We start from the raw sequence: 15,549 nt of genomic DNA on the forward strand, positions 1-15,549 counted from the left end.
GTTGTTCTGTACAAAGTAAGGTAGCTAGTACTATACACTGTTCTTCTTGAAGGAGAACAGCTTGGCCTTTGACTTATTATATCCACAGGATTGAAATTGCTGCTATTTGTGGCTGTTGTTGCTCTATCACCTATGCTGTTCACTGTGGCCCAGCGCCTTACACCAGAGCAGCTGAGTTGATGAGAGTTTAGATACCATCGTTCCCTCCAAGAATATCGCCCTTCTTCTTCCTGCTAGCGTCTGCTTCCGGAGGCGAACTGCGTCTTTTCCCTCTTCTCTGTCCATTCTGGTGACGTCTGGCCCGGTCGCTTGAGGCTAAGAGCGCCAAACTGGTGACGGAGAGAAGCTCTCCAACATCTGTACTGCCATCCCCAGCCATACACACCCAATCCTCCCTCGCCTCCTGCATAACATTTTCAATTGCCTTTCCCCGCCCAGAAGCATGCAGGATGTTCCCGATCGCAGCATGCACGGCCAATAGAATAGGGCTCGGTGGCTGACACCGCTTGCTCTGACTCGTCAAAGTGACCAATCCATCTGCCGGTAGAAAGCCTCTGTACGCCGTCGCAAAGTGCGGAAACGTCTTGACTCTGTAACGGTTTGGAGTGCTCGTTTCCTCTAATATCAAGCTGAAAGCCTTGAATTCACGACCAAGCGGGAACAACATCATGATCGCGTTATGCTCGCGGTTGATGTCCTCCAATGTGAACTTGAGTCGAGAGCGCAGGGCAGGGAAGTATCGGTATAGGTTTGCCCATGCGTCTGACAACGCCTTCCTCTCGTCTTTTGGGCCTCCTAGTACGGACGGTAGTATGTGAACAGCTTCTAGAGGACCCGTGAGAGCTTCGTCTGGAGCGTCTGAGTTCTGGTCGTAAGAGCCGGAAATGACGCATTTATTTGCGTCTCGCTCAAGGCACTTTTTCCGCAGTCGTTCTAGTACTTTCCGGTAGTCTGAACCAATGAGGTCGATGGCGTCTTCCTCTGCAGAATAAGATGAGCCGAGTTCAGGGGTGTGGTTTGCGTTGGCTAGGAGAGGTCGAATGAGCCCAGTGTCGAGCGTTTCAGCTAGTTCGTGAAGTTCATCGTTGGACTGACAAGCCCAAATATCGTCATAGAGATTCTTCTGTCCGTCAGGGGGCAAAAACATGTAACAAGTCTCAAGGAATTGGGCCGTGTCATCCTCACGATTGCGAACTATGTATTCTTTCAGTTTGGGCCTGAGTTTTGCCTTGACTTCAGGAGACGTAAGGGTATTCGTAGATGGCGGCATGGAGGTGAGTTACGAGTACAACCACGGTGTGTGAGAGGCTTGTCGAGTTGATTTCGATGGGGCAAGAAGGAAAGTGAGAGTCCAGGACTTGAAAGAGAGAGGCCCAAGTGTTTCTCCAGGTCTAAGAGTCCAGGTTGAAGAAGATTTGGAAAATTCACAGCCAGCTACTCTGGTTCATTCGAGTGTTTTTCGATCGGGTTATACCTGATGCAAGTCTATGTTTTTACTATTCGGGGTACATCAAACAGCAGCTCAAGCTGTAATATTGACCCAACCAAAAAAAAGAGACTGTTATCATTGATTCATATGGTGGAAACAGCATGAATATAGGATGGAATGGCAAGTGGTACAGCTCAGCCATCTTCTCAAGGCAGCAGGTCTCCTCATCTTTAACAGCCATGGCAAAGGAATTGTAGTACAAGAAATGAGCTTTTTGGACTATCTATCGTTTCTACAGGCTCCCAACGACGTTCGACAACAGATTCAAATTGATCGTGCCAAAGATGGTCATAAAACATGTGTATCATAAGCTGGTAGTCGTGCGACAAGTCTTCTCTAGGTACATTTTGTGCAGTATCAAACGCTTTCCAGACGCCAATCCTCCCATCAAAGACATGCTAAGCCGACCCAGATGCCGAAGACAAAAAACACATCCTGAACTTCATATGAACATCAAGGCCACAAAAAGAGAAAAACAAACTCCGAATACCACCAATACTCCAGACCCACGATTTTTCTCTGTCGCTCCGTTACCTTTTGAAGAAAATGGGAGTGCAGTACATATAAATCCAACTGTCATCGAGAATCAGAAGTCGACTGTTTTGAATGAGTTCGCTTGCGAGTGGTAGCCTCCCAAATCAGGTTCCTCCGCTTCAATTCATCTGTGTCGAAGTATGATTCTTCATCTGGCGCGTGGCTAGGGAGGTTCTCTGGGCGGATACCGAGGGCGCTTGTAGACCTCATTTTCTTGAGGCTTTTGGCCTTTCCAACGTCCCCGAGCTTTCGAAGTTCGCGGGCCAGTCGATCAAGAGCCGAACCACCCGATTTGAAGTGAGGCAGTTTCTCCGGCGGTGGTGGAAGAGGCTTGTCCAAAATGTCCTCGTTACCGTTGCCACTGCGGATCGAAGGTGGGGGAAGTTTATCGTTCGATTCGAGGCTGATGCCGGAGTCGACTTTGCGACTCTTGTGGCCACGGGGTGCAGGGTCCTCTCGTTCTTCGAAGCTGGAAGGTCCGTTCACCAGCACACACTCGTCGATGATCTCATTGGCAATTCGCAGATACTTGTCCAGGGCTTCCCGAACCAATGGCCATCCATTTGCTTCACCCTCGGGTGCTCCCTGGGTGATCACCTTGTCTAGTATCTGCCTGCCGTTGGTCTCAAAAGCAGAGATGTATCGGAAAAATCCGTCACGCTGAGATTTGAGGATTTGCGGAGTCAGCTGAGAAGTGGGCGTAACCGTCGCTTCCGTCACAGGGGGGAAGAGCGTGTTCAGCATGGCAATGCAATTGGCCTTGTTGAATGGCGCCAACAACATCTCGTTGATCAAGATCTGGCGAACCATGTCAGCAAAGGCAAGTAGTCATCCAGGGAAAGAGGGGAACCAGCTTACCCAGCGGCGAAGTCCGAGGTAGATTTGAGTGTAGAGAGCTTCAACTTTACGACCTTGGACATTGATCGATTCAATCCATGTGAGAACCCCCGGATATTTCTTTGCAAGCTCAGTCTTTTCCTTGAGGTCGTCGGGATGGATATTCAGTCGCTGCAATGCGGCCGCAACCTCTCTTCTCCGACGATTTTCTAGGTCCTTTAGATAGTCCAGGGCGGTCAAGGCTTGAGGGAAATCAACCTCGTCCAATTGAGGAGCGAAACAGCGACGAAGGAACGAGGTCACGAAACTCGGCGGTAGGGAGCAGGGCTGGGATGGCATTCGAGCAATATGATGAGTCAACTGTGCCCTGAAGTCCGCAGCGGGATCCAAGATGAAGTCCTGAGAGGAGACGGAGGTTTTCGACGAGCTGGAAGAGCGATTTGAAAAAGCAGTTTCGGGGGTGCGGGTTCCCGAGCTAGGTTGTCTGGTCGGGTTGCAGTTCAGCGCGTACATAGTACGAAGCGGAATCTCGTAGGTTTCAGGATAACGTAGGCAGTGGTCGAAGATCCAGGTCCAGGCAGAGCCATCTAGGCTGCTCGGGCGTTCTTCTAAATGTGCCATGTTGGTCGATAAGAGAATGGAAAGTCAAATGGTCGATTAAACCTCGTTGAAAATTCAGAACGACACCTCTCGGAAAGGAGCGGATTTTAAAAGGATTGCAGGTCAGGAAATGCCCTGAGTAAATCAAACCCAGAGTTTACGTTTAGGGGACGTGTGTGCGACGTGATGGAGATGCAGGTTGAAGGGTCAATCCAAATAGTACCGAAAACGCGGATCGCAAAGACGGCTGGTATCACTTGCGTGTAACCTGTGAAACCCGCGACTCCATACCACGAATCTGCACCTCAAAAACAGCAATTGACCAAAGTGGATGAAGGGTTTGCTGAACTGGGAAGAGGAGCACAAGTGAGAAGTACTATCCCTTGGGTCCGTTCCGGCGTGAGAGGAGAAGGGGGGGGGAGAAGGGGGGAAAGTGTCTTTAGGAAGGCAAACGGAAGAAGTTCCGGTTTGCTTTGATTTCCACTGGTCAAGTCAATTGATTGAAAGCGGAATTTGGCTTTTGTTTCCCTCTTGGTCCTCTTTGTTCCGAGTCCTAATCAAGCTGTTGGAGCACTCGAAAGATGCCGATAAGGATTGGATTAAAAAGGGTGGTGTGCTTGGTATGACGAAAAGTCGATAAACTCAGCGGGGATGCTGTCAAAGCAAAAAGCAAACAGTGATCGAGGATCAGTGCGCTAAAAGAAGCCGAGAAGATTGGTGCTTTGTAGATTTTGGATAGATCCAAAACCAAGTCTTGCGAGTCAAAGAGCGAATAGAACGGAAATTTTAAGATCCAGCGACGACGAGGAGTGAGAAGCAACGAATGTGGCGTCAGAACAAAGAATAAGACAGACGCAGACGCAGTCGCGTGGAAATGAGACAACAACAACAACAAAAGCGGCAATACTGGAATAAGAACAAGATCTATCAATCACCAGTTCCAGAACAACATCATCAACAATAGCCAGAAGGAGGGGAAAGAGGTAGAACCAGGAATAAATGTTACCTGCCTTATGGCCGGGCTTCCGAGTGAAAATGGGTCCTCGTAGTACTAATAAGCAGCGCACTGATCGGGTTCATTGGGTTCATTAATGATTGCAAGGAAGAGCTGATCGAGGCTTCTGGACTCTCTTTCGCAGTCCCACTTTTGCCCCTCCCACCGGTCAATAATTACGATACAGTCGATCAGTCTTACCTGCGACGTAATTGCTTCCTGTCTCCTGAACCATCATCCACTTTTTGAAAGTTTGGCAATTTGACACCATTTCGAGCTTCGATAGAACCGAATCCTCCGATCTTTGTTCCGATTCCGTGGATTTTCGCCTTCCGCCGTGTGGAAACTGTGAGATGGATGCTGCCACCCAACGATACCCAATTGCTGTCTGGCAGTCTGTTATTCTGGACTCAGTATATGTATCAATGAATGGATTTTAAGGTATATAGATAGGAAGCTTCGTTTTCTATTCTCAATCACTTTTCGAAATGCGGACGGATTGACATCAACTTGCAGTGCAGACGCTGATGTACGATGAAACTTGCAGAGCACACATCATCAATGCGACGCTGAAAGTCGATCACCTATCTTTCGATCAACAAAGGAAACCCTCATGCATCATATTAATTCTTACGATCGGCGTTCGTTCAGGTTCACATGGAAATAATGAGTTCATTATTACTCCGCACTGTGACTACTGTCCAACTCAAAAAAGTCCAGACTCGATAAATCCAGCCCGTTGGAAACATCCTAACGAGAAACCAGTCTTGCTAGGGATTAGTCTGTCATTGTAGTTTGCTTGATGGTTTGACCTTGCAGGCTCCCGACCTTCCGCGCGGACCAGACATCCAGGACGAACAAATCAGAGGTGCTGAGGTGGATCAAACAAGCCCCATAGGTTGGCGAGCTGCTTGCCGGCCCCAGTGTGCTGGGTTCCGTCATCATCTTACCTAGTGCGCCGTTGTCCTTTTGTCCGTTCAGGTACCATCAACCTCGTACGTATGTACCGAGTTCCTAAAAATCTAACAGTCTAAGGCATTACTAGCGTAAGCGAACCGGACTGGCTGCCTCATACAGCCACACTTTTCGAGTCCAGGCCCACAATCAAACATCTCTTTTTCCAGTTAACCGAAGTGAGCAGTCAGTTGAATTGCTCGAAATTTAGCCGTGCTGTTATCTTGCATAATGCGTCAAGCGATCAATCTTGGATTTTACATGCGACACGCTGCGTTGGACACAAGTCCGGACGTCCCTGAGATTGATTTTCCTTATTTAACATTGCGCAGTGCTGAGCTGAGACAAGTGTAAAAAACAGCTCCGTTCGATTCCTGCGTACTACTGGTAGGTCGCTTAGGTATTGCGTAACTGTCTCAAACTGCCTTATGAGCAGCACTTCGAAATGGTGGTTCATTTTCAGAAGTAATACCATTCTGTCTACCGACTCGCGGGTGGATGATTGAACACTGGCATCATATTTCACTCCATACGGGGTACACGAGTTGAAACTCAGAATATAGCCAACATCAGGCATTTTACTTTTAAGACGCAGCACCGTTGGACGTCATAGGCTTCTGTAATGCCAAACGTTGATCTTTCAAATTTTGCTGTCGATCGCTCTCGACGATCGAGGGATCAACTTCAGCTGATGTCAGTAGCATGAGAGGTCTTTCGGGCCCCATTTCAGTCAAGCCGAAAGAGACGTTCCGAAACCCACAGTCCCAAGTTTGAGAATCCTACCGCGACCTCTTGGATTGCTTTCAAACTAGCCAACAAAGCATTCCAATCCTGCACAGACACTGCTATCTGGAGGTCGCTGAAACACGATGAGAATTATGAAGCAGTTTACTACTAACGGCATGCTGGCTAACGCTATGCGCGACCCCGTAGACTAAAATCAATTGAAGGGGGTTGGTTAGTGAATTAACTACTCCGTAGTTAAGTAGTTATGTTCTGGTAGTGACCCAGTAAGCCTAGCATCCCCAGCTTGTCGGACTCGTCCCTGGACCCCGCTCAACCAGTTTCTTGGGATCACAATCCGTGCTGAAACGGTCATGATGGGCCAGCCTCTTATGGTTCTATTGCATCTGCATTTAAGCGAAGGAGTCCGAATGAGGCAAGGCAGAGGCAGCATGAGTTCAGCATACTTCACAACGTACCATTTGTGTTTCTCAAGTTGAAGATTCATTGTCAGGAAGTAGGTACCCAGATCTGACTGAGTCTCACTCTAGCATTTCTACTGGTGAATAAGTAAAATCTACGTAGTCAACAGAGACATATCTGTTCATCATCTATGGTTGAATACCTCGATGACCACTTGCTACAGCTATTCGGTCTGTTTGCAAATCAAACCTTACTGACATAAACATTTGGCATTTGACGTGCACTAAGCTTTGGATGATGAAAGAAAGCGTGCATTATGCTTCAGCTTAGACTAAATAGTTGGACATCTATCCTTAATGTCATTGTCTAGCTTCATGATGTCTACCTAGACACTAAATATAGTTCAGTATCATTCTCCTACTCCGTATATCATTTGTTTCCCCTTCCATCTTTTCTTCCTCGTCTTCATCTCTTGGCCTCTATCGTTTCAAGCCTTTGACAGATTTACCTAGTCACCCCTGCACAGGGTGGATGGCATCAAGCCTTCTTGCAACGGTCCCTGGCAATTTTATGGGTTTGAGGCCCGTCAGCCAGGCTACCTGTCAGGGTCTTGCACAGGGTACTGTGATGCTCTTACAAGGAACAGCCTATCACCTTGAAGATGGACTCAGACCCATTCTCTCCAGAACATTGAATCAATCATGCTGGACCGTGCATCTACACCATACATAACCTGATATCACGCCAAGCAGCATGCTGGTCCAAGTGGAGCAATTGTGGTTTCACAGGCACAGATCTCCAGGGCTTGGTCATCTAGGCACCAGACCAGGAAGAACGGTTCAACGGTGTCAGCTGTTACGCATTATGCTTTGTGTCTTCAAGCCCAAAGAGCTGTTTCAGAAAGTACGAGTGGGCTAAGAGGTTTATGGAGTGTCAGCGACACGAAGTATCGTGTCTATTGACCGAACTGTAGCGCCCCCTGAGAGTGCTTGTCAGAGGGCTTTTCTTGACCTGCCATGCTTGCAAGCGCTTAGCGACTCCTCTGGCTGTGATCATTTATATTCGAAACTAGTCCTCAAGTCCGACATCGCGCTAGAACGTGGTAATCTCTCTTGCTAACGAGATCAATGGAGGTGCTGTACACAGTAACAAAATTGACATCTTCATGAAAGTCAGAAATCAGAATCCAAAATGCAATATCGAGGAAAGGGAGGAACCAAAAAAAAATGTCATATATGAATGGCAAATCAAAGACACCACGAGCATTTCAAGGCTAAGATAGATTTCAATACACCCCACTTGGTGAAGGGGATGCTTCATAAAGTAAGGGTGCAAAAGAGACAAGGGAGAAATTCATGAGGAGGCCAGAATGTGGTGCCTCAGGCGTCAAAGGTTTCCACAGCCGTCTTTCATCCCAGTCCTTTACCAGCTTTCTCTAACATCCGTTTCTGTAAGGGGGCTAGAACTAATACGCATCTGAAGGGGCCTCGCATTGGGGCTGAACGACCATGAAACTACGCAGTGAGTGAATTAATGACTATCATTTCTAACCATATTGGAACAACCTCACAGCGAGCATTAATGCAATGATGACTGTATAGAACTGATTAGTGCCCCATACTTTTTCTGAGATGGAAGAGGTACACTTTGGCTGGCAAACTCAATGCATTATATCAGGTCGGATCAACCATTCATCTTGGTGGCTACGCGTTCATTGGCTGGCAATGACTATATCATTATCACTGTTGGTTTATTCATGACCGCGCTCTACAATGGCCAAGTCATGATATCAAAGACTCGATCTGATAACTCGCCACTCTCGAAACACAAACACCACTATCTCAAATAGGGAGGAGAGAGAGCCCATTCAAGTTCTCGGTTGGAGGTCAATAGAGTTGGTGGCTGGCGTCCAGCCTGCGGGACGCAGCAGTTGACAGGAAGAAGATCTTCGTGAACCATGGACGGCCACGAAAAGTGGAGCTATACATGATAGCCTAAGTGATCGGTCATCCCCGGCCTTTGTCCATTTTGAGAAAGAGGCTGTGAAGTTAAATAGCTTTCATCGATTCTCCTGGACGAAGATATAAGGTCTCTGGTCCCTGCGCGACCCGAATCCAGCGACAACAAATCGTTGATGAAGTTCACACCCTTTAAGTGAAAGGTAACTCCAAGAGGAGCACCTTGAATGCGATGTCTGGGTTCCATCGCCCCAAAGGTCTTTCTGAGGAAGTGGAAGTACTTCCGACTGCTGCTACCTTTTTCCGCCGGGTTTCACGGATCAATAGTCGTCTACTTCCTATCGCCAGGAAAGCTGCCGTGCCCTACAAGGTAGCAAATATGTCCCATGACAAATTGCAACAAGAAACTGCGTCGCCGTCGCCCAATCTGCGTCGTTGCGTCGGCCATACCGCTGTTCTTCGCAACACGATGGAAGCAACCCAGAAAGAACGCAGACATCAGATGCACCGTCTGAGTTACTACGAAGACAACGGACCCAACTATGGAGCCAACGATACGACCGAGATGGATATTTTTGCCTTCCGAGAACAAGTTTCCAGGATAGTCAAGACGATGATTCGCCGTCGCTCCGTCACAGGCACACCTCGAGGCTCTGGATCGGAAAAGGCCAATTCATTGGCGCGTACGTCGTCACACGGGTCTCACAAGAGCGATACATTTCAACGGGCAACGGAAAAGAAGAACAGATTTGCTACCAAGAGTCGGAAATATGCATCCATGCTTGTGCCGGGGCGGAGGATGTTCACCTGTCCTTCTTCCATATTACATACGAATGCCGTCTTCTGACCCACTTCAATTGCTTTCGAATCACACACCATTGAGACTGTCCGCGCACCTCTACGCGGTTATGACGGATCTTACGAAGTTACGAATAGTCTTTATTGGGCAAGCGACTGAGCGAGCAGATACTGTTAGATACTAGCGACGTCTTTTCATACCTTATCAATCAATGAATGTCGAGGCTTGGTTTGCGTTAGGTTCGACAAAATAAGAGATTAGAAACTTTGTTCAATACTCCCTCATTGTAGAGCCAGCAATACGCTCATGTCTCCGTCTCACTAATTAATTAGATTGTGTCAGAAAGTCATCACCCTAGAGAGGTAGGCCCTTTAAAGTTTGCCGATTGACTCTATCGACATTGATCCGTCGCAGTTGTTCCCCACAATTCCGATATGAGCAGCGGTTGTCCTCGGTGTTTGTCTCATTGGATAGAGAGATAATATCTCAACTGTTCTACCTAGTCGGAAATGGCCGGCCCAGCGAATTTAACTTTGCTGGAGGTGGAATCCGAATTCTGGCTGGATTACGTTGGTTCTTGTAGCGCAGGAACAATGGTCCTTCCAACTATCTAGATCCCATGGGAGCAATGTTCTAGACGCTGCTGCCATGATTGCGGGTCCAAACTTGAGGACTTTTCGAACCTTCCTATGGCAACAGTAAAGCCTAGAATTGCCGGTAGAATCCTGCAGCAATCTGTGTCTTTTACCCGAAATTTTTCCTCGAATTGCTGCGTGTTGCCGGTGGTAGGATACTGCACTTTGGACTGGCATTTTGCCGTATTTGAGTGCTGCAACACTGTACCTTTCAGATTCATATAATATTGAGCTTTAGAATAATCTTGTCAGGACGCTGCAGATGATTGCATAGAGTTCTAATGATATTTCACGACTCTAACTCCTCGTCAATATCTATGAGACACTTCTGGAGACTCGAGAGCAAGTCCCTGATGGTCGGGACTGAGGCACTAAGGCACCAACACCGCCAACTGCCAAGACCAACGATAGGAACTTTTGATGATAGCATCATTCGGAGCACCACCATTAGACCAGTTGCACACAACAAGAGATACAGTCACTAGAGCAAACCCTGACCAAATCACCAGAACTCCCATCACCACCATGGCCAAACAACCTCTCGTCAAAACCCTCCAGTTCGAGAAAAAGAACAAAGACATGCTCAAGCTCCCAAAATGTACTGTACTGTCCTGTCCTACCCAACTCGACGCCTGACTGGAGGAAGGAAACCCACTGACAAGACCAATACAGACGCTCGCGTCCAAAAACGCCCTATTCCACATGCCCCCGTCGCATCCCCCTACGCCGGCGCCTCGGTCCCGAAAATCGTCTACGTCTCCACCAAGTCCCCCTTCATGAGCGCCGTCAAACGCGTCCAGAAGCTTCTCCGACAGGCTGAAAAACGCGCCACGGCGGCGGTCAATCTCTCAAGTAGCAAGACGACAGATCGGCAGAAGCTGGCTGAGGTAGCGCGTGGACAGGAGCAGCTGAGTGAGGAGGCGGTGTTTGTCAAGGCCACGGGCCGGGCGATCGAGAAGGCGCTAAGCGTTGGGCGGTGGTTCGAGGAGCGGGGGAATGAGTATGCCGTGCGGGTGAAGACGGGGAGTGTGCTCGTCGTGGATGATATTGAGGAAGACGAGGAGGCGAAGCGGAAGGCGATTGTGGAGGCGGAGAGGGTTCTGCAGCAGGAACAGGCGCAGAAGAAGAAGGAAGACGAGAAAGATGATGGTCAGCCAGCCGCGGATCAGTCTGTCGACGCTCCCGCGCAGCCTGTATCGAAATCAGAAACGAAGAAGAGGAAACGCGCTGCGAATGTTCTGGCCTCAGCCTCCAGTGAGGAGTTGCCGGAGACACGAACGCGATGGGTCAACATGGTGGAGATCGCCGTGACGCTTAAGTGAACACCCCTGAGAATGGCACTAAAAAAGTACTCGCCTCTCAGGTCGCATGTTGCGTCGCAGCCTCATAGTGGCTATGAATGGTGTCCTTCCACATTCCTCCGCAGAGCGAGTTTCCTGTAGCAGACCGAGGACTCCATACAAATGTGCACCCTGCCTCAGCGTCAGCTGGCACCGTGCGAGGCGTCATACCTACAGAAATGCCCACCGCATTTATCTACTGCAACGATCCGACACGCATGCCCACAACCTCATTGCCTCCGCTACCATTCTGGTTGACAGACTTGATAGTGGCCGATTCAGTCGCAGCCGGCCGATATCTACGTAGCCGTGATGAGTGATGCTGCTTCAAATCAAGAGAATATGCCATATTGTCCCCATAGGCACTACATCTTGATCCGGCAATTAGAGCTAGAGTTACGTCAACGTTGTGAACTATCTTATCAGAGAGATATGATCATGATTATATATAGCCCTGGTCTACCATGGAGGAGATCTTGGATTATATCTTCCGCTTATCAGCAAACAACATGTAATGAGCTATATAGGTGAGAATATCTTAGAATTCACTAGTAAAAGCTATCCACGAGCGCACTGAAGACTTTTCTAAGCTATTCAGGCCGCGATTATAATGCAGACAGAGGCATGTGTAGATTCGCTGTTAAAGCTTAATTGTAATCCTGAGAATTGAGCTATTGGTAATCCGCAGAAGTGCAACCAGAAAGTTGGGCAATGTATTGATTATGCATTCATAAAAGGAAACAAGTCATTCATCGCTTTGCGGAAAATTCAAAGGAAGTGATGCTGCTATGATAGAACTAATACACAGAGGGTGAGCCCTACGCGACTTGCTACTGCCCCGAAAAAGAAAGAGACATTAACATGAAATGACTAGAAAACCAACTGCTGCCAGAAAGTCGTAACTGGGTCAACAGGGCGCTAGAACAGGAGGAAATGTGGAAGGGTCCGGTGATGCACGTTATGCAACGTCATAACTGCAGGGTCAAGAGAGAGTAAAGAAAACAGCAAACACCAAATACCCCATCAGCCTGTGATAAGAAATGAATCAAGGGCCCGTAGCCAGCGTACATGAAGGAAAAGGAGAGAACCAACCAGTGGGAAGCTAAGCACTCAAGACAATAGGAAAGGTTAAAAAAAAGGGAGGGACAGGCCGAGGGCCAAACAAGATGATGACGGTGCTCATATGCGCTCAACACCATAATTCAAGACGAGGTCCCGAAAGATGAAGAAGACAGTCGAGAAGGCAATTACTTGTCCATCTTCTGCCATCCGTTCAGGTATGCCATAAGGCCTACCCCTAGAAGCACCACTCCAAGCATCGACGCATACGGGCTGGTCTGTTCCAGAACATCGTGTTTCAAGGGCTGTTTCGCGAACGCCGTGCCAGAATTATTGACGTTGGTATAGGGCGATGACGGTGTTGTATTTGGATGCGCTTGCTCCTCGACTTCTCCGCCGGCAACATAGCCGGCATCGGCAGTCGCCGAATCATCGCGAGTAATAGTAATGTCCTTCGCTGCAGATTCGTTGCTTAGTTCGCACTTCTCTGCACGCTCACGCCGCAGAGTCTCGATCATCTCCGCCAAAGACTTGCGCGCTTCCGCCGTCTCACTCTCCGCCTTTTCTGCCATACTTCTAAACATTGCGACTTGCTTCTTCATTTCCTCCATTTCTTCCATCATCGTTTCAAGGCGAAGTTGCAAATGATAAGCCTGAGTGTCTGCTAGACTTTCTGAGGTAGATGATTTGTCTGAGCCCGAGTTAGGAGGCAATTCCGCGTTGGCAGGCTGCTCATGCGCGTGCTTCTCGCTGATCGCCGCATCATCAGACCGACCATTCATACCCTGTTCGAGCGATTCTCCGTTGACGCCCTTTGCCTGCAGCTCCAGATTTCTGGCCTTCTCCTCCGCAGACTCCCGTGCGTTGCGTTCTTGCAGCAATAGAGTCTCCAATTCCTTTACCCGGGCACCCTGACTATCCAGCTCCCGCTTGGCGGACGACAATGCCTCAATCAAAGACAGAATTTGACTGGACTCACGCGAAGCAGGAGAGTTATTCGAACCTAATTTCGGCTTCTCTGTATCTGACCGTTTGAGAGGAGAGAATGCATCTGCACCCGTGCGGGGTGGTGCATCAGGCTTTTCGGGAAGTGGTTGCTGTGGTGGTGGTGCAGGGGGATCTGAGAATCTTGAGAAAGAATCAACGCGCGGCATTTTAGGTCTGCCGTTGACTTGACGCGAGACACCACTGTCTGGTGGCGAGTGCTTTGCTTTCTCTCTTTCTTGGTGACCCTGTTTCGTCAAAGAAGTCAAAAATTCATCGGTTTGCCGGAGATCTTGAGCTTGCTGCTTTGCCTGTTTCATTTCACTCTAGACACAAGAAAAAAGAATTAGTGGGATGCAACCTTTGGAGGAAAGGCGAGCAACAAACGTACTGTAAGCCGCTTGACAATCTGTTCGATGGATATTGGAGAATTCCAGTAGTTCATCTGACGTTGCTGCTGCAATGCACTGAGTTGACTGCTCGCAGCGCTTTGTGAGCTTCTATTGCTCATCGCGCTCCCAGACCGCCCTCGGAGATGTGACAGGGGCTGACTGAGCGGGGAAGGGAGAAGACCGTTACCAGAAGCGGGATCCAAATCTCCTAGGGTGAGGTCGAAGATGTTTGGCATAGTCCCATAGATCCCAGCGTGCTCAACTTTAGCGGAGACCTTGTGATGGACGATCGTCTTTTGATCCTCACTGACGATGTCAATCCCCAGCTCCAGGGTGTCGTTTTCGCGAAGTTCGTGTGGTTCCGACTCGCGGTTCTCCGGAGACAGGCGCTGGCCATTGACAAAGGTCCCGTTCGACGATTTGACATCTCGAATCCAGATTTTGCCACTCTTGTCCGCCCATATCTCCGCGTGTTGTCGAGAAAGCACCTTGGAATCGAAAAACCCGTTCACAGGGGTAGGAACAGTTTTCGCATTTGTTTGCCGTCCAATTCGCAAAACCTCTGGGTAAAAAGGAACAGTGATCTGCTTCTTCTCAAAGGTGCCGTTGATTGGCAGAAGCGTCAATATGGCCGGCGGCTCCCCAGATGGCGCGCTGCCAGCGCGGACGCCGTTTTGCTGGGAAGACTGGAGCATGTGCTGCGAGGGAACAATAGACGAAGGCTGATGGAGAACGGACATGGCCGAAGTAGCACCGGGTCCAGAGGAGAATGCAGGCATCACCTGCGTGCGTGTGGTACTCACTCCAGTTGCCGGTTCAGACTTGGTACTCGGCCAAATGCTCCTGGAGGACTTTTTCTTCGAAGACCAGGTGCAAGATTCAGCGGTGTTACTTTGTACTGCATGAACGTTTTGTGAACCGGCGACTACGGTGGAGGTGGAGGAGTTTGATCCTAACGACGACGAGGAGTTGGATCTCTGAATCGACTTCCGTGGCATGAACATCCGTGAAACTTCGTCGTTCATTGAAGTCAGGGCTCCTTGTCCTCCTTTACCAGAGTCGTACCATCCCAAGCGAGGACCTTCTTGCACACTAGGCGGTGATGCAACAGCAGTCATGGAGAAATGGCCTGGCGTGATAGACAATATTAGAAACTCAATGTGCGAACACCACCTATCGCATGGGCGCGAAGTCGAGGAGCGAGTCGATAAATGTTTAAAATATCAATGATTTATCGACTACCAAGCCTCGTCTCTGATTGTTTATGATGAAGACTAATTGGTGCTGAATTGTTGCGATGCCCGGGTTTTGATCCCTACCGATACTGAGGTCACGTTAGCATTGTTCCTATGCCAAAATAACCAAACTCGTGTCATTTCCACCAAAAAGCAAGCAAATACACAGTCGCTGAGGCCTGTGTTCAAAAGACGAGATGTTAAACCTACCTCTGAAATGGAATCCGGAGAGCAAAGTTAAGATAAAGTATGGAAATGAGACACTGGGTGCGTCAAGTCAAGGGAGCCGTGTGATTCTTGGTCCGAGCCGGGGAAGCGACCGGTTGATGAAAGAACGCCGTCCAAGGGGAAGGAAGGAGGCAAGTGACGGGACTGCCGCCTTATACAGGCTTCTGGACCGTTGACACAGCTATAATTTTGACGCACAAAGGCTGGAAGTTCCAAGATAATTCACATGGGATGCACAAACACCACAACAGGAGAGGAGGTCAGTTTAGGCCTTTGGACGCCTGAGGCCTTTATCCACGTGACTACGCACGTGCCATCATGAAACAAGGAGCCGCTTCAAAATGCACAGGATGTTCTTCCAGGTC

At 48.9% G+C, this 15,549-nt stretch overlaps 6 protein-coding genes across 6 annotated transcripts; 2 read left to right on the forward strand and 4 right to left on the reverse strand.

Moving 5' to 3' along the window:
* AFUA_2G02370 (uncharacterized protein) lies at positions 1-1,453 on the reverse strand. Its single transcript, XM_744279.2, has one exon. It carries the CDS (start codon positions 1,268-1,270, stop codon positions 188-190), a length of 1,083 nt encoding a protein of 360 aa, XP_749372.1. The 5' UTR covers positions 1,271-1,453; the 3' UTR covers positions 1-187.
* Positions 1,454-1,691: 238 nt separating this feature from the next.
* Positions 1,692-6,436, reverse strand: AFUA_2G02380 (uncharacterized protein). Its single transcript, XM_744280.2, has 2 exons — positions 2,882-6,436; positions 1,692-2,821 (listed from the first exon to the last, which is right to left on the reverse strand). Exons 1-2 carry the CDS (start codon positions 3,479-3,481, stop codon positions 2,066-2,068), a joined length of 1,356 nt encoding a protein of 451 aa, XP_749373.1. The 5' UTR covers positions 3,482-6,436; the 3' UTR covers positions 1,692-2,065.
* A 1,559-nt stretch (positions 6,437-7,995) lies between these two features.
* Positions 7,996-9,864, forward strand: AFUA_2G02390 (uncharacterized protein). Its single transcript, XM_077804052.1, has 2 exons — positions 7,996-8,075; positions 8,156-9,864. The coding sequence occupies exon 2, from the start codon at positions 8,745-8,747 to the stop codon at positions 9,357-9,359; it is 615 nt and encodes a 204-aa protein (XP_077659898.1). The 5' UTR covers positions 7,996-8,075; positions 8,156-8,744; the 3' UTR covers positions 9,360-9,864.
* Positions 9,865-10,089: 225 nt separating this feature from the next.
* Positions 10,090-11,268, forward strand: AFUA_2G02400 (ribonuclease P subunit p20 family protein; the record flags this gene model as incomplete). The annotated part of the gene is made up of 2 exons (XM_744282.2): positions 10,090-10,544; positions 10,619-11,268. Exons 1-2 carry the CDS (start codon positions 10,367-10,369, stop codon positions 11,266-11,268), a joined length of 828 nt encoding a protein of 275 aa, XP_749375.2. The 5' UTR covers positions 10,090-10,366.
* Positions 11,269-11,482: 214 nt separating this feature from the next.
* Positions 11,483-11,635, reverse strand: AFUA_2G02410 (uncharacterized protein; the record flags this gene model as incomplete). Its single annotated transcript, XM_744283.1, has 1 exon — positions 11,483-11,635. One exon carries the CDS (start codon positions 11,633-11,635, stop codon positions 11,483-11,485), a length of 153 nt encoding a protein of 50 aa, XP_749376.1.
* A 189-nt stretch (positions 11,636-11,824) lies between these two features.
* On the reverse strand, positions 11,825-15,547 carry AFUA_2G02420 (uncharacterized protein). Its single transcript, XM_077804053.1, has 3 exons — positions 15,167-15,547; positions 13,721-15,045; positions 11,825-13,655 (listed from the first exon to the last, which is right to left on the reverse strand). The coding sequence occupies exons 2-3, from the start codon at positions 14,837-14,839 to the stop codon at positions 12,534-12,536; spliced, it is 2,241 nt and encodes a 746-aa protein (XP_077660218.1). The 5' UTR covers positions 14,840-15,045; positions 15,167-15,547; the 3' UTR covers positions 11,825-12,533.
* Between the last annotated feature and the right edge of the window lie 2 nt (positions 15,548-15,549).

The sequence above is a fragment of the Aspergillus fumigatus genome, chromosome 2 (genome assembly GCF_000002655.1).
Source record: "Aspergillus fumigatus Af293 chromosome 2, whole genome shotgun sequence".
NCBI classification, from domain to species: Eukaryota; Fungi; Ascomycota; class Eurotiomycetes; order Eurotiales; family Aspergillaceae; genus Aspergillus; species Aspergillus fumigatus.

What these genes read in the sequence shown, in the direction of transcription:
- AFUA_2G02390 (XM_077804052.1), top strand. Translation starts at nt 8,745, where the DNA reads ATGTCTGGGTTCCATCGCCCCAAAGGTCTTTCTGAGGAAGTGGAAGTA.
- AFUA_2G02420 (XM_077804053.1), bottom strand. Translation starts at nt 14,839, where the DNA reads ATGACTGCTGTTGCATCACCGCCTAGTGTGCAAGAAGGTCCTCGCTTG. An exon ending in AGATTGTCAAGCGGCTTACA is followed by an intron (nt 13,656 to 13,720) that starts GTACGTTTGTTG and finishes TCTTGTGTCTAG; the next exon opens with AGTGAAATGAAACAGGCAAA.
- AFUA_2G02370 (XM_744279.2), bottom strand. Translation starts at nt 1,270, where the DNA reads ATGCCGCCATCTACGAATACCCTTACGTCTCCTGAAGTCAAGGCAAAA.
- AFUA_2G02380 (XM_744280.2), bottom strand. Translation starts at nt 3,481, where the DNA reads ATGGCACATTTAGAAGAACGCCCGAGCAGCCTAGATGGCTCTGCCTGG. An exon ending in ACCTCGGACTTCGCCGCTGG is followed by an intron (nt 2,822 to 2,881) that starts GTAAGCTGGTTC and finishes ATGGTTCGCCAG; the next exon opens with ATCTTGATCAACGAGATGTT.